Source organism: Heterocephalus glaber, unplaced genomic scaffold (assembly GCF_053883595.1).
Source record: "Heterocephalus glaber isolate CG9 unplaced genomic scaffold, H.glaber_assembly_v1.0 deba00001472, whole genome shotgun sequence".
Taxonomy (NCBI): Eukaryota; Metazoa; Chordata; class Mammalia; order Rodentia; family Bathyergidae; genus Heterocephalus; species Heterocephalus glaber.
Window position 1 is genome coordinate 97941368 of NW_028258315.1, and position 17227 is coordinate 97958594.

Genomic DNA, 17227 nt, shown 5'->3' on the forward strand with positions numbered 1-17227 from the left:
CAACTCTTCATGTTATTAATGTACTTTTTATTACAGATACAGAAAGCAAGCATGACAATAAGCCATTTAACAGTCATATTCCTCAAGTACCAAATAGAAAGATGGAAAGCCATGCCCATGGGTTTCCTCTGCGTCTTGTAATTACCTCTTATACCAGTGGTCCTTGTACCCGGAAACTTCCCCACCATGAACATTCCCACACGACTGCACAGGCTTGTGACCACCCTGAAGCCTATGCATGGACTTTATTTTCAAAAGTGGTGATAATTTCCAGAAACTGACTCATTTCATCATGTATATCCTAAAAATGCCACCTTTCACAATCTTTTATTTTATAAAGCAATTGACAATACCACTTACCAACTACCTGGACTACTAAGGAGCACAAACATCCAGCTTTGAACACATTTTATTAAACATATTTCAGTGTTGTTTCCTGTCTTTTAACAATAAAAAATGTGTTTCAATAAAAGCAAATATACACTGAAGTCATTTTCCTATGTGTGAAGAGATATGAGTGAAATGAGCATTAATGTTTAAAAGCAAAGTATTCACTGCTCAAACTTTAAATATCTCAAGAGCACAACAAATCCTAAATACTCTAAGATCATGTAGCTCTCTCAATATGCTCAGGAATGGTGAGCAATTAACCTGCTACGGCTTAGCATCCGCTTCTATGCTTGTTTCATGAGCTTCTTCTACTTCCGAGAGCTTTTCATCATCTACAATTGAGAAAGAAACACAAAGTTGCACTAAATTCTGTATTTAGTATATGTATGAAAACATTTCTATCTTTTATAAGCCAATCAATACATGTAAAGCAAGGGTGGCAAAATGGCAGTCTATGACTGCCCCACATAGGTGGCAACTGTTCCACATAAATATTTCATTTTAAAAATGCTGTTTTGTTTTGCTTGTTGTTGTTTATTAGGTGAATCAAACTTTAAAATTTGTGTAATAGTTCACAAAAAACCCCCACAAAACCCCAGCCAAGGTCTGAGGTCCTTCTTGGGAATAATGCAAGGTAGGAGAACTCTCCCACTAGCTCCACTCAACACAAGGAGCAAGGCCTCAGTTCTTCCCAGCACCCACCATTCCCTGGCATGCAAAAGTCTCTATGCACTGCTTACTCATTATAGCCTGTCTGAATCATTATTTTCTTGTAATAAACCATGGCAAACTGAGAAAAACTCCGTATCTATAGTCCTTGAGCTTTTCTTAAAATGACTAGATATGCATTTAAATCCCACATTACTAAAAGTTAAGACTCTTTGGCATATACTCAGAGGGCTGAGCAGACGAATGCCTTCTAACACCATCCATCTCTACTCAGCAACTGTGGGTGTACGCTCTCCCCAGGTGTCTATTACAGAAGGCATGCCTCTTGGTCATTTGAAAACCTGCCTGCACATCCGTTTTGAGACATCTTTACTTACTCTCCAGTGTCTGCTGAAGTTCGTGGATGGTGCTAAGAAGAACGTGAAACTGTTTCCGTCTCAGTTCCAGCTGTGTTAACAAGAAGAAAAACGTATACGATGTGATCTGTTAACACACAGGAGAAAGGCCAACGCACACACACACACATGTAAATACCTTATCTTCCACACTTTCTTTGATATGTGAAAGGTGCTCCAATTCTTTTCCCAGAGCCTCTAGTTCCCTAAAGAAAAGAAGCCAGTGTTAGTTGTACTTTGCTACTGGGCAAATAGAATTTACATTTAATATTACATTTTTAAATTACTAGATAGTCATTTTAAATAAAAAAAGATAAAGAATTATAACACCTCATTATAGTGAGACATAAAGCTGAGGATTTCTTAACTCTTAAGTATGGAATATTTTCATTTAAAGAACAGTTCTGGATAAAAATTTTAACATACAGAAAAACAGAGATAATACCCAAACCCAAGAACCGATGTATTTTGTCACAGTCACTTCAAATATTTCTTTCAGTAAAGGAAACAAGACATTGCTGATTAACTCGAAACGTCCTTTGAACCTTACCCCCAGCACTCTATCCCAAGCCTTTTCTCTGGCCTCTACCTCTCACTCAGGTAACTGCAGTATCGGTCTTTTTTTTTGGTACCGGGGATCGAACTCGGGTCCTTGCGCTTGTAGGGCAGGCGGCGGAACCACTGAACTAAATCCCCGGCCCAACCAGTAAATAAATGCATATACTGTATTTGTGTAACTGGTTAATACAAAGCGTGGAAATATAATACTTGGGATGAGGCTTCTACCTTTTATAAATCGTCATGTATATATTATATTCTGTATGTATTTGGGAACGTGAAGTAGTTTGGACCTATTCACTGTCTTCTGTAACCGAGCCAGGTAGTGAAGCCTGCTGCCAGTCCCGGCTGGGCTAGTGCAGAGGCCTCGGCAGCAGCCCATCTGGGCCGCCGGAGGCCCGGCCAGGCCTGTGCTGTCCTGCTGCAAAACACCACGAGCTGGGGTTTTACTTCTGAGGGAAGGCCCTGGGTTCAAGCCCAGGAAGGGAGAAAGGAGCGTCCACAGGTCTTCTGGTCCCCTTCGCAGTGAGGAAGGGCAGCGCCCTGTGCCACCAGCCACGCGGATGGACCTTGCCGAGCAGCAGCAGGAAGCCAGGATGGGGAGTGGTGGCCTGGGGAGTCTTCGTGGGGCTCCCTGCTCTCCCAGGTCACCTCCGGGCGGCAGGACCGGTTCCCCTGTGCCGCCAGCAGGGTGGAAGTCGGGGAAGGAGGGGAGGCGCTCGCGGGCCCTGGGCTCCCCGGAGCCTGGGCCCTGCCACCCTCTTGTGACCCCAGCTACCACACAGGTGTTGCCCAGGCCGGAGGCCAGCACTGTGTGCTCACACGAAGAGCGCCCCCCAGAGGAGACGGCTCACCCCAAGACCCTGACTGTCCCTGGACCCCAGCCCTAGGCTGCCTTGTCCTGCATGGCCCAGGTGCACGCGCTAGTCCACGTTTGTTCTTCAGGCAGAGAGTAAGGATATTTATTGCCATGATAATAAAACGCAGTTTTGATTTTTTAAAAAGTGTGTAGTATATTCTTATTTACTGTTATTTAGTATTCTATTATATGCATATAATATAATCTGTTTATCCATTTTCCTATTGAGGTACATTACATGAATTTTTTGTGGATGTAAAGGTAGTAAGGTTGGAGGACAAACATCCAGTCGAGAACTGTTAGATTAGAACAGGGGCCAGGGCTTTAGCTCAGTGGTTCCGCAGTTCTGCAGCCTGCCAAGCAAGCGCAAGATCCAGAGTTCAATCCCCAGTACCAAAAAAAAAAAAAAGAAAAGAACTGTTGGAACATATGATACTGAGCCAGGCATAGTGGTACAAGGCTGTAATCCCAGTACTTTCGAGGCCGAGGCAGAAGGATCGCTGTGAGTTCAAGGCCAACCTGCATCACAAAGCAAAACCTTGCCTCAAAAAAAAAGAATATATGACACTGAAATGTGATACTTCCTTTTGACTTATACCATGTGTTTCTTTCTTTTTTTTTTTTCTTGGTACCGGGAATTGAACTCAGGACCTTGTGCTTACCAGGCAGGCGCAGTGCTGCTGAGCAACATCCCTGGCCCTATACCACCTGTTTCTCTAAAAAGAAAACGCAGACCAGGAGTGGTGGCACATGCCTGTAATCCCAGCATTTGGGAGGCCGAGGCAGGAAGATGCCACAAGTTTGAGGTCAACCTGGGCTGCATAGTGAGTTCAAGGCCAGCCTGAACTAGAGTGAGACCCTGTCTCAAAAAAACAAACAAATCACCAAGCTGCACAGACTAGTATGTTGGGCATCTATGTGTAAAGGCTGGTATTATGGCTTGTGTCCAGATGTCCCCCCAAAGCCTCATGTGGATGACATCTGACTACACTGAAAAGCCTCAAGTGGGGCTTTTCAGAGGTGGCTGGATCTAGAGTGTGTGATGCTGAGATCAAGGATGTGTGATTAGTAAATTAGTCTACCAACTGGTTTGGCATAGTTCTGGGTGTGGATAATGGGAAGGCCTCCCTGGGTGTGTTACCCACCTTAAGGGCAGCCTGTGTATAATGTAAGAGACAGGAAGAGGGCTGCTGAGGTTACTTGTTGCTTGCATTTTGCTGCTTTTGCTGCCTTCTGCCTGCCATGCACTGTTTCTCCTCTGCCACGCCCCTCACCCTGCCACCCTGCCATGAAGCCAACCGATTAGGGACTGAAACCTTTACAAACTGTGAGCTGAAATAAGCCTTTCCTCTTTTAACTTTGGGTGTTGGGTATTTTGTCTCAGCAGTGGGAAAAGTAACCACGTGTATGTGAAGCCCTAACTTACTTTAAGGTCTCATGCCTGTCTGGGTGATGCTGGATCACCTTTGCCAAAGCATCGTATTCTGAAAGACAAAAGGGGGGGTCAAAATTAAGGTTTTTCTTTTTTTCAATTCTGGATTATCCAGACAAAGTGTGTAATACCACAAGTCTCTCCTGCTCATTTTTCTAGTATACAAAGAAAAACAAGATGCACAGAGAATATTGCCAGTTTGCCTTCATTGAGCCAAAACTAGAATGACTGGCGACACTGAAAGTGCTCCCCCTGGGGATTCAGGTCGCGCTTGGTCTTCCACTGACATGTGCCAGACGGATGTCAGGGGTCAGGTCTCCCTGCCTATGCTGAGTCCTCTTTGGCGTCTGAGTGCCCAGCCAGGTTAGAGATTTCTCCCAGGTTAGAGAAATCTAACCCTGCGTGGGGGTGCAGAGCCCTCTGCTCCCCATCCTGTGCAGGCTGAGCCTAACAGGCTTCCATCAGTGCTGCGCTGCAAGTGGACTGACTCAGAAGAGGATCTTCTTCATTGTTTGCTCACCACCAACGTCAGTGAGGAAAATACATCCCACTGTTATTCCCAGATCTTAGGCAACAGCACAGCTCACTATTCTAAAGGTCAAATGTTTCAAAACTTAGAAATGATTTAAAATTAAGGTCATTATTTCTACTTCACTGAGTCCTCCAAAACTAAGGCATGTTCACCCTGCTAACCTTTCTTAAGAAATGATAAATGGTAGGATCAACTTTAAAATTGCCTAACCAATAAAAACACTGCAAAATATTTTTAAGTAATTTTTAATTAATTATATTATGTGAGCTGATATCTCTTGCCATAAACTGGCCACTGAAACTTTACCATAAATACTTTTAAATGAATAAAAGGCCAACTTTTATTTATTTACTTATTTATTTATTTTTTGAGACGGGATCTCCCTAATTAGTTCCAGCTGGCCTTGAATTCACTATGTAGCCCAGGCTGGCCTCAAACTTGCAGCAATCCTCCTGCCTCAGCCTCCTGAGTGCTGGGATTACAGGTGTGCGTCACCACGCCCCACACAAAAGCTAACTTTTAAAAAGGAGACATAAGATTAGAAATGGAGCCTAGTGGCAAAGCACTTGTTTAGCATTTGTAAGACCTGGGATTTAATCCCTAGTACTACCACCAAAAATTCAATACATACAAAAAAATCTAAGAGGAAATAAAATTTCATCTTAATTACCTCATTAAAAATTAAAATTCATTGTTCTGGAACTCAGCATATTAAGTAAGCATGATTTTAAAAAATAAAATCTTTTGCATTATAACATAGTAACATATTCAGTACAAAAATAAAACAAAGATGGAATACATAAGCCATAAAACCCCACAACTTCCAAATAAGCATTTTCTATTTCCTTCTAGTTTTCACATATATTATATGTGTCATTATACAATGTATTTTATTTTTACATTTTTCAATTTATATTATAGGATGAGCCATGCCCTTGTCATTAAAAATTTTTTGCAAGTGCTTTAGTAGGTAAGGGCATATCCCAATTTTAAAACAAAAGAGATTAGAACAAAATTAAACTTTAATTCTTATTAGATATTTAGACAGCCTGTAAATGTTTGCTTGTTTTAAAAATCCACTGAATTTTAATTATTTTTTTGAAAGTAGCTCCATTTGTTTGTTTCTAAACAAACCTCTAAATCTCGTATACTTCTGTAAATCCACTTTGCTGATTAATCGTGTTATTTAGGCCAGAGAGTCTAAAGACAGAAAAAAATTAACCTAAGAGATACTTGGATAAAGAACACATGACAGTAAAACTATTTTTTTAGCATAGCTTTTCTTCTCTATTTTAAAGAGTAATATGGTTTAGAATTAAACGTGGCTCCTAATTTTTTTCTGTAAGTTATGTTGATTCTAAGCAGATTTTACCTTACAACATCAAAAACTGCATGAAAATGCCAGTCAGTAATAAAAGTATTTGCATACTAAAGCCCTCAAAATCCTTACCTTGACGATTTTTTCGTATTCGTTTTGCTTGAAGAATCTGCTTTTTGCACTCAGCAATTTTTTCATGTGCTCCTGCAATGCTGCATTCTATATAGGGTTTTTTTTAAAAAAAAAATTGTTATAACATGTTAATCTCCATCCATTTTCAATTTTAAAACGTTTCTAAATTGAAGTTCCATCACTAACAAAATAGATGTTGTAAAACAAGGCACTGTATCACATTAGAATAAACATTTCATAGCCAATATTTACTGTATTTCTATTAATACTGTAATTGTTGTTATCCTGTCACCAACTAAGGAAAATTTTTAGCATTTTAGTTTTAGACCATGAAAAAGTAAAATTAGAGACAGAAACATTAATTCCTTTGTTTCTCACCTATTTCTTTGTAAATTTTTTCATAGTTTTCCATTTCCCTGAGATTCATGTCGTACACCAGCAATGTTTTGCCCATGGAGAACTCACACTGGGCCAGCGTGCTCAGCATGCGCTGGTACTGGCTGTATCTGGGGGAAGCGAGGCGCACATATAAGGAGATCTGTGGGTTATAACCCAGGCAAAGACCTGCTGCTAAATTATACCAAGCTCTGAGAGAATCGCTGCTTTATTTAAAATAACTTAGAGAGTATCTATTCTTCATTTTTTTTTCAAATGTGACATACTTGACTTCATAAACTGGTTTAATTACAGATGCAAGATGGAACTATTGGTCATATCAATATAGTCTTAGTTCAAACAAATTTTCTAAATAAACACTTTCAAAAATACTGATTAAGAGGGTTGCTTATCTTCACAATTCTGTTCACATAATTTTTTCACTCTGTACAGTATATAACAGGTATCTATGAAAGCAAACCCAGATGAAAATTTTTCTATGTTAAGAAATTATTCAGAATATAGCTGGTGTGATGACCCTGGAGCCCAAGGGCTACATACAAAGCACAAAATCAGTCTGAACTAACAGTGAGACCCTGTATTTAGAAGAACAAAATAACACACAAAAGACCATATATTCATACATATTTTGCAGCAACTTTAGACTAACTTATTAACAAAGGAGAAATTTTCATTTATTTTGTTATTCTACACACTTATCTGCTAAAAGTGATCAAACTAATGATCTTGAATTTCATCCTTTTTTCTTTTACCACTCTGCTTTCTGCATGTTTCATAAACGTAAAGGAGGCCCTTTAAAGAGAAGAAAAGGCCAGGAAAAAACTACTTTTGACTAATCAAGAAGTGAGTTCATTGGATATTTAAGGTGGATGAAAATTTGAGATACTAACAGGACCTTAATAAAATCACACCAGGACACTGGTATAGCGAAAGAGTAAAATGAAATACCCCTCTTCTTGGGATCCAGAGTTGCACCACTTAATGAAACTCTTCACTAGCAGATTAATTCTGCGGTCATCTCCAGCACCATCCCCATCAATGAGGAGACGCTTCCTTATGACTTCGTCTGGGGAAAAAAGACTAATGAGAGTGAACATGGCCACCTGGCTCTTGGTGACTTTCAAGGACAAATAACCGGTATCATAGATCGTTTACTCATTCAAAATACAAGGACAGAATGCACTGAACTGTGCGAACATACTGAAACAGTAAACGGTATGTGTCCTGTATGGTAAGAAATTCTCACTCATAGTGTCAGGCACTGTCCTGGAGGTTCGGGCTACAGGGAAGGCCTTGTCCGCACAAAGCTGGCATTCTGTCTCCAGCAGAGGAAGTAATTTTCAGGAACAACCAGGAAGAGAAGCTGATAACTCTGAAAGAAACTTTTTGCGGGGAGGGACAGTCCAGACAGAAGAAAGTCAAGAATGTTCCTATCTCTGGCTACTGAGGGGCATTAGCACAAGGAACTGAGAAAAGGGGACCTGAAAGACACAATGGTAGCCTAGAAAAAATGAATGAGAGGTCAGAGAACAAGGAATGGATCTGTTAGATAAATGTGTAGTTCAGTTACCTCATCTTCAAATGCTTCTGTCCCCATGAGGATTTTTTAACAAGACTGTCTTACTTTGACCCCAAAAAGGAATAGAGAAAGGAGTGCAGATAGTGATCAATAACAAGTAGGTTTCCCTCCCATTTGGCTGCAGTCCTGAGCTAGCTTTCTTGCCTGGGTGAAATAATGCTGCATCATAAAAGGACCAATGGTAATCACAACAGAACACCACTTCTCACCTGCAAGACTGGCAAAGATGGAAACTGATGGCCACAGCCTTGTGGGAACCTGTACTCCACACACTGATGCCATCCCCTTTTAGGGCCTCTGGACATGACAGAGAAAACACACTGCAACCCTTGGCATCTACCCTTCAGATACATGCATACCCATGCACAGAAACACACGGAAAAGCATGCTTGTAGTAGTGATATCTGCAGTAGAAAGACGGCCACCCTAATCACTAGCCAGTAAGTGACTGGTTAAGTTACAAAACGTTCACGTAATGGCAGTGTGCAGCCCAGAGACAATGTGTGTGTATAGACTGCGTGCGCAGTGAGTCGGCTATGGAAACAGATGTGTACCTACAGCATTCTTGTAGGTGTACGAAAGGGGGAGCCTCTGTGTGTGTGTGTGTGTGTGTGTGTGTCCGTCCATCATACATGAATGAGTGCACCCGGAAAACAGACTTGGAAGGAGTTACAGGAAACTGGTAATGTCAGTTGTTTGAAGTGGGAGGGACTACAGAAAGAGATACAGGTAGTTTTCTTACTTGCCATTGTACAGATTTGGAGGGGTTGTGGGGCTTTTAGGGGGCTGGTTTTCTTTTTAACCAAATGTATCATTTTTCAAAACAAAAATTTAAAGTGTGAATAATTCCTGGGGAGCCCGCATGATGCAGCCCCAGCAGAACCTTTAAACAATAGCTCCTGTGCGGAGGCAGAAGTATTTCTGAGCACAGGTGCACCAGAGATAAAACTTCGGAAGGCAGAGGCTCATTTTAAATATCCTGCGATAACATCAGACATCGACTTTTAGAATTGGGTTTGGCTGTCAGAATCATGACTTTGAAAGACTGTGTGAGCAACAAATTCATCAGGTTTTAAATTAATTTTAAAAATTCATCAGGTTTTAATTTTAATTTAAAAATACAAATTTCTGTTTTTGACCACCAACAATGTTACCTGAAGAGACAAATAAAAGATAGTCCCCGAAGAGATTAAAATGTGGAAAATAAACTGCTTTTTTCTACTACAAACCTTTCAAGTTTTAAAAATAAAATAAGAGGAAACACGCACTTAATCTGGTGATAGTAACACTGCTCAGTGATTCTTTGCTCATCTCGTTTCCGATCAAGGCCCCTAAGCTCCCTCTTCTTCCCAGGTGCCTGGGCCACCCACTTTATTGACTGGGCTCTGGAATGTAAAGGTGTTCAGGTAACCGGCAGACAAATCTGAGACAGTGGGTGAAATCTGAGAGAAAGGGGTGCGTGCCTTGACTGAGCAGAAGTCATTACTGATTTTCTAAGTTTGGTAACTAAAAACGTTTAACATACATTTTGTGGGCATTCCAGCGGTACACTTTTAAATATGCGATTCTCCAATTAGAAAAGTTCCAGTTAGGAAACGTTCGGAGCACTGTGCCGACCACGCCGACGACGTGCACAGGCGGGCTCCTGGGGGCGGTACGCCGCCGTGCTCGGCCTCCTCCTCCCGAGCACCCCACATCGCAGGCCCTAGCACTCAGACGCCAGGGAGGATTTTAAGCGGAGTCTCGTGGCTGCAGAGGACCTTCTGACTTCTACAGAGCTTTGTCTCCACGGACCACTGACAAGGCCAGGGGCAACTACCTTATTTTATTTGCATTTCTACAGTACTGATTGTTTACACAAAAGATGTAGATATGAAATAAAAACCTGAGCCCTTTCGCTCATTTGAGAAGTAACAAGCATATGAATGCATATATGTACAAGTGGAGATTAGAGAGAGATCCTTCTGACTTGGGGAAAATCAGAGTAAGACTTGAGCTGCTCTTTTGACATTTAAAAATCATCAATCAAAAAAAATGAAGGTAGGGCTGGGGATTTAGCTCAGTGGTTCCGCCGCCTGCCTTGCAAGAGCAAGGTCCCGAGTTCGAGCCCTGGTACCAAAAAAAAGAAAATTCCATTCAAAAAAAAATGAAGGACACTTTTACCACCATCTTTCAAATTTTCAAGTAACACATAGCCTTGGACTCAACAATCCCCGAGTACACATTGGAACATTATGATAAAATATTAAAAAACAACTCAAATGTCCATCAACAGGGGAACAAATGGAATATGATGGAATACTATAAAGCTATAAGAAAAAAAAAATGAGGACGCGCTCTATGTAATGATAGAGATCATTTAAGTAACTTGTTATAAGCAAAGGATGAATATATATGGTATGCTCTTGCTCAAAAAATGGGGGGAAATAAGAATATACAATTATATGTGCTTACATTTGCATAGATACCTTGGAAAGATATACAAGAAACTAATGAAAAGGGTTCCCAAGAGAGGTCAGTGTGTAAGTGGGGAGACAGGAGAATACTGTATCTTTTTTTATTTTTTGGTACCAGGAATGGAACTAAGGACCTTTCACTTGCCAAGCAGGTGCGGCACCACTGAGCTACATCCCCGGTCCCTTGAATACTGTATCTCAGTATGTTTGGCTTTTAAACTGCACGAATAGTCAAAATCTGTTAGCTATTATTTAAAAAAGAACCTCGCCTGGTGTGGTGGTGCATGCCTGTAAATACCTGAAACCAGCGGATTTCAAGTTCAAATCCAGCCTGGGCAACTTACTTGGTGAGACCCTGTCTCAAAAAACAAAAAACAGCTGGGGATGCAGCTCAGTGCAAAGGCCCTGAGTTCAGTCCCCAGGAAGGTGCGTGTGTGAGGGGATCACTTCGCCTCTCCCTTTCCTGCATCCCAGGCAGAGGAAGCTGTGAGCTCTACCGAGGTGAGGGGATGAAAGGCTCATCCCGGGACCTGGATGCTCACTCCGGGACACTCGGAAGGCTGGGTGAGGGACACAGATGTGGGAGGGGACATGGGCTGGAATGGCAGTCACGGGGTCAGGCTGCAGGAGTCTACACTAGAGTGAACGGCACACCACTAAACACAGACTTTGCTGGTAGGCAACTTGGAGTTGCTGGCAATTCATGGGAAGAACTTTCTGGGTCGATCAAACTGAGGAAAAGCTCAGAACAGGAAGCTGGTCAGAAGGGTGCCAAAGCATGTGCAGTTAGTAGCGAACATGGCCTGACTAGAAAGATTGGAACCGCAGGTACCGGAAAGCAGGTTAGGACCCAGCAGAGCCAACAGCAGCAGGAGGGCAGCACCCGTGGGTTCATGCTGAGGCCAGATCTGGCAGCACGGGGATTCCCCGCCAGGGCCCGAAGACCCTCGTCCCACCTCCCTGGGCCCTTTATAGCCCAAGCACACCTCACAGCCCCTCGGCCAAAAATCAAACACGGGGCTGATAGCTTGGCTGCTCTACCCAGTGTTCATCCCGTGCAAGCATAAGGCCAACATTTAACCTCACCTATAGAGTGGGAATAAACTTATCTACTTTGCAGGAGTGCTGGGGAAGGTCGCAGAAATAAAAGTATATGAAAGAGCACGGTGACTGTCCTATCAGGAAAATATTATCTTTACGTTCACTTTAATCACAACTTGTACCATCCTAAAAATGGTACCAGAGAGTAAATGTTTAGTGCTATCTGTGGACATGTCTATGAACCCATGTGTATGAAAATTTGCTGTTATGACTCTTCACAGATCTGTTCTCTCTCATACTAATTGTAAGGTCACAGATTTCAAAGGTGGGTGGAAAGAACAATAAAGAGTGAAGTGTATTCCTCCATGTAAATATTCACCTCTCCTGAGATACTTAGGACTAGTCTCAATAAGCTGCTGGTACCAAAATAGAACACTTACACCACTGTTCTGTTTTTAAAATTTATAAAGTGAAGACAGCTGGGGTATTTTTCCCTGTTTGTCTATATGTTTAGAATATGATAAAAGGGGCAGGCATGGCGATGCACACCTCTAATCTTAGCACTTGGGAGGCTGAGGGGGGAGGATTACCTCAAGTTTGAGGCCAGCCTGGGCTGCACAGTGAGTTCAAGCCCAGCCTACACTATATAGTGAGGCTCAAACAAACACATAAAAAAATATGGCACAAGGATAAAACAATAATCTTGCTTTGAAAAGCTATTCCTCTTGTCTGGCCGTGGTGGCGCACACCTGTAATCCCAGCACTGTGGGAGGCCAAGACAGCAGGACTGCAAGTTCAAACCCAGCCAGGACAACTTTGTGACTTAGCCAGATCCTGTCTCAAAACAAAGAATTAAAAAGGGGTGGGGTTGCAGCCCAGTGCAAAGGCCCTGGGTTCAACCCCAGTACTACCAAAACAAAAACAATTATTTTGGCTATAGAAATATTGTGTAACAGCTGTACTCTTTTAGTTACCCTTTTGCTGGGGCCCAGGAAAAAGCAAATTAGATAAATTCACTGGCACTAGTGAAAAGAAGGGTCCTATTTTTTAGCCCACAAATGTCCGACTGATTCACATCGGATCAGCAACTGGACCAGGAGGAACTGCAGCAGCATGAGCAGTGTCCACGGATGCCCACCTGGTGAACACACCCCCCAGCTGTTAATTTTCCCCGTGAAAAGGGTCCTGCTTTAATAACAAGTGAGACACATGGTCACTCGGTTCAGAAGTGCTGTCCGTGCGTGAGCACATGTCACAAAGTGCTGCTAGTATCTTCCCTCTGCATCGGAGGAACATACCCAGTTACACTATCACAGTCACAGTGCGGGTCCATTGTCCTGTCATGTTTACAGGTGCAATGAAAATCATTATTTCAAATTTTAACAACCATGTATCCATGCATCACACTTTTCTAATTAAAAAAGACAAAACTACTGTCAAAACCAACAAGCTCTGTTAAGCAGGATGCAGGCCCATCCACCCCTTCACCTCTCCCTCTCCCATGTGCTGCTCCGGTGTTCCAACACACCTGCCTGGTGTTCTCTGTGTGCCACCAAGTGCTTTGGAATTATCTCTACCAGGGCTCTACAGCGCTGTCCAACACCCTTTAAATTAACACCCACATGGGCAAACTGTTAACATGGTTTAGCAGTGACAACACCAAGCTGCCTTTCAGTTAGCCAAAGCGCTAGAGTGCCATGGGGGAAGGAGACAATGGCTTTGCCATCAACGCCACAGGATCCCCACTTTTCTCTGTAAAATGCCAGTGCCGGTGGAAGTACCTGGCCTAATACCTAGAGACAGTGTTGCAGTGCCTCTCGCCTCCTTCCCGGGCAGTGCGGTTCCTCCACTCAGGCCAGAAATAAGGAGCTTCTGCATACGAGAGCCCACGTGAGGCTGGGGCGCCACACTTGTAAGAGGACAGCAGACCTCAGCCAAGCAAGGGGCTGAGCACCAGACTCCCAGGAGCTTTTCGGGAGAATGAATGTGAAAGCCACCCACTCGCCACCACCCTCTCCACTGCCACGCGAATGCCACGTCTCTCCTCCATTCTTAGCCTCCCAGAAACCAGTCTCCAGGAGCAGCACAGATTCACCTAGAAGGTGAACGGGGTCTAACGTCCCGCTCACAACCTCCAGTCTCTGCCAACTGCCCCGGAAGAGCCAGTCCCCTCCCACAGCCTGCTGGGCCCTTCAGCCATCTGGGTCCAATCCCCGGCCTTCCTTACCTTCTCCCAAAGGATGCAGAGCTTGTTTTCCTCTCAGGCCTTCGCCTTTATCTACCTATTTTTCTTTTTATGGTTTCTGACATAGGATCTCACTTTGTAACTATGTAGTTCAGGTGTTCTCACCTTACACCTTTGCTTTTTTTTGCTTTTTGGGATAGGGTCTCACGATGTAGTCCAGGATGGCCATTCTCCAGCCTCAGCCTCCCAAGTGCTGGGATTATGGGGGCGCTCCACCACGCCCAGCCAGGTGCCTCTATCTACTTTCTTGGGCTCTTCACATGGCTTATCTGCTCAGGTCCCACTTTAACTTCAGAGAGATCAGACCCTACAGTTCTGTTTTATCCTGGCTGTGGGCAGCCCTCTCCTCTTACTCTGTCTTCATTCTCCAAGCTTGCGTTCTCTTCCGGGAAATTATCTTACTTATTTCACTGTACATTACTCCTGCCCTTCCTGGAGCAGGGGATGGGGGTCCCTTCTCTGGTTTTGTGCTGTAACGAGCACCTCACATCATGTCCAGAAGGGCACAACAGATGTCTGCTGACTGATTGCACACACTACTCAGTTCAGCTGTCTTTTTCTAAATGCAGAAAAGACAAGGAAAGGCCGATTTGAAGATGAAGAAGGCACAATTCTCATCCCAAGAAGGCAGAAACCAGTAAACCGACTCTTGTATTTAATAACATCCACTGAATATTACTATGTAGTGGACTCAGTGCAAAGCCCTGTACAACTTTTATCGCATTTCACCCTTAAAATAACCCTCTGGGGTGGGTTTCATTGTTTCCATCTACAGAGAATAAAGCTGGGGCTCCAAGGTCAGGCAGCTTGTAAGGGGCAGAGCACATATTTCTGGCCTTCTAAGAGTGTGGGCCCGCTTGTCTGCAGTAAGTTTACCGAGTCCCATCCTCACCCTGTCTCCCATCTGACGGAAATCTATTATTCCTTTCCTGTTCTCTACTCAACTGAGAACCCGTGCTGCCAGGGAGTCACTTGTCAGACACCTGGGCTCAGACTCGGATCCCGCCGGCTGCCCTGAGTCTCACTTCTCCCTTCATCCCCTCTGGTCAGGGACCCATCATGGCGGCCCCGGGACCTCTCTCTAGGATTCCTGCAGCAGTAGCCCAGGGACAGGGTGCATTATAGTGAAGAGCAAGCAGCCGAAGGCAGCTGGCTAACTTACTACCTATGTGACCCCCCCTGGACAAGGACTTAATGTCTCTGGGTTGAAGCTTCATCCGTAAAATGAGGATAACTGGTATACTGCCCGGCACATGGCAAGCATGGTACAAATGTTAGCGTGGGAAGGGGACCCAGAGGCTCACTGTCCCTTCCCCTTGGCAGCCCCCACACCGTACCCTGTGTTAACCCAGATCTGGCGCTGGAGTGTAGCTCTGGTGCAGCACTTGCCTAGCATGCACAACAACTTGGCTTTGCTCCCCAGCATAGCAATACATAAATTTAAAAATAAATACAAATCTAATCGTACCATACCACTAAAAATTTTTAATGGCTTCTCAGTGCCTTTAAAAACCTATGGTTCGTGCAGTTCTGGCGATTTGGCTTAGTGGTTTTGCCGCCTGCTGCGCAAGCGCAAGGACCCGAGTTCTATTCCCGGTACCCCCCCCCCCCCAAAAACCCCTGTGGTTCCTTCCTAACATTCCAAATTCTAAACAATAATTATCATCTTTCAGTACTTCCAACATTTTGGGGTCTTGCACAGGTGGTTCTCTGCCTGGAACTCCAGTCCAATTACACCTATTTATCCTTTAAAAATGGAATTAGGCTCAGTGTAGTGGTACATGCCAATAATCCCAACAGTCAGGAAGCTGAGGCAGGACAATCAGCCTGGGCTGCACAGTGAGTTCAAAGACAGCCTGAACTATACAGCAAGACCTTATCTCAAAAGAAAAAAAAAAAGGACCAGGAGTAATTTTTTCAGGGAGGTTTCCTAATCCCCAGGAATGGATGAGCAAAATCTAGCATATGAGTTCACAGTTCCCAAACTTGTAACTCCTGATAGTAACATATGTAACCCTTAACACTAGTCATTGTGTTTTTCCCGCCACGCTGCAACTTCCGTGGAGGAAAGGCCTTGCTGTTGCTTTTACTCTGTAAACCCAACCAAGGCCCAGGATCACGCCTACTGAATAAAGGAAACTGGAAGGAGGCAAGGGTAGAATTCCCACGAAGTTCCTGGGCCTTAGTTGCTTCCCACTTTGCTACTTATCAGTCCGCAAATGTGGACCTATGTACTGCCGGGCCCTCAGCTCCACAGGTCCTGGTCGCCTGTCACCCTCCCGCTAAGCTGACCAGCACCTCTAGATTTTCCCTTCCCGGGGGTCAGAGGGCCTCCGTCCGCACTGCTGGGACCCTCGCTAGGTCCTCCCTCCCCTCTTCCCCGAGCGCCCCTCATCTCTGCTCGGCCCACGGACCCCCGCGCTCCCACAGCAGTCCGCACGCCCAGCCCCACACACGCCGGCCGAGCCACCCTCCAGACAGCGCGGCTCACCGCCCCGGCGGCCTCGTCCTGCCCGCTCTCCGCCCGCAGATAGCCCAGGTACACTTCCGGATCGCCTTCCGGAGCCCGCAGGCTTGGGCTCCTTCTCCACCGGGCTCCATTCCTGCTCCCCGCGCCCAGCCCCTCCCTGGCCCCGACGGCCTCGGCATCTCGAGAGCCCGGCGCCCCCGGGGTCCCAGTCCCGTCCGGGCCCGCGGCCCCCCGGCCCGGCCGCCCTCGGGTGCCACGCGCTTCCCGCCGGCGCCCCTCCACCGAGCCCCGCACACGCCCGGAAGCCGGGCCGCGGGGTGCTCCGGGCAGAAGCTGCGGAGGCCGGGGGCTCTCGGGGCAGCGGCCGGGGGCTTGGGAGGGGGCCGGGGCGGCAGGCCGGGCGGCGCGCCTCACCGTCAGTCACAGCTCCCATGGCGTGCGCGGCGGCGGCGGGCGGCGCGGAGGTCAAACTCCCACAATGCAGCCGGGTAAACAGCCATGGAGGAGGAGGCGGCGGCGCCCGCGGCCGCCCGCTCCGCCGCCTGAGTCGCGCCGCGCCGCCGCCCCCCCCCCCCCGGGACCGCGCTCCCGGCCCGCGCTCGGGGTCCCGCGGCCGGCGCTGAGGGGAGGCCCGGCGGCGGCGGCCCGCAGCCCGAGCCCCGGCCCCGCGCCCGCCGGCCCACGCCCCGAGGCCGCCGCCAGCCGCCAGGTGAGCTCGCCGGGCGCCGTCGCCGGGCCGCGACCTCCGGAGCCCG

At 45.6% G+C, this 17227-nt stretch overlaps 2 protein-coding genes across 8 annotated transcripts in view; one reads left to right on the top strand and one right to left on the bottom strand.

Annotated features, from left to right (window-relative positions):
• Positions 1-6: 6 nt before the first annotated feature.
• On the bottom strand, positions 7-17032 carry Thoc7 (THO complex subunit 7). Of its 6 annotated transcripts, XM_087182540.1 has the most exons (10): positions 16887-16909; positions 8470-8557; positions 7928-8063; positions 7630-7747; positions 6664-6791; positions 6286-6372; positions 4298-4355; positions 1594-1660; positions 1437-1506; positions 394-722 (listed from the first exon to the last, which is right to left on the bottom strand). In XM_087182540.1, exons 3-10 carry the CDS (start codon positions 7929-7931, stop codon positions 655-657), a joined length of 600 nt encoding a protein of 199 aa, XP_087038666.1. In that variant the 5' UTR covers positions 7932-8063; positions 8470-8557; positions 16887-16909; the 3' UTR covers positions 394-654. The 6 variants fall into 6 exon arrangements, with proteins under 6 accessions (XP_012923551.1, XP_087038666.1, XP_087038665.1 ...); XM_087182539.1 differs by lacking the exon at positions 7928-8063; XM_004871608.4 differs by lacking the exons at positions 7928-8063; positions 8470-8557 and having other exon boundaries at positions 16887-17032.
• A 3-nt stretch (positions 17033-17035) lies between these two features.
• The window catches only part of Atxn7 (ataxin 7), a 153519-nt gene continuing 153327 nt past the window's right edge, over positions 17036-17227 (top strand). For both annotated transcript variants that reach the window (XM_087182532.1, XM_087182528.1), the window contains exon 1: positions 17036-17181. The gene's annotated coding sequence lies outside the window, so the exon portion shown is untranslated. The remainder of the gene's footprint in view (positions 17182-17227) is intronic.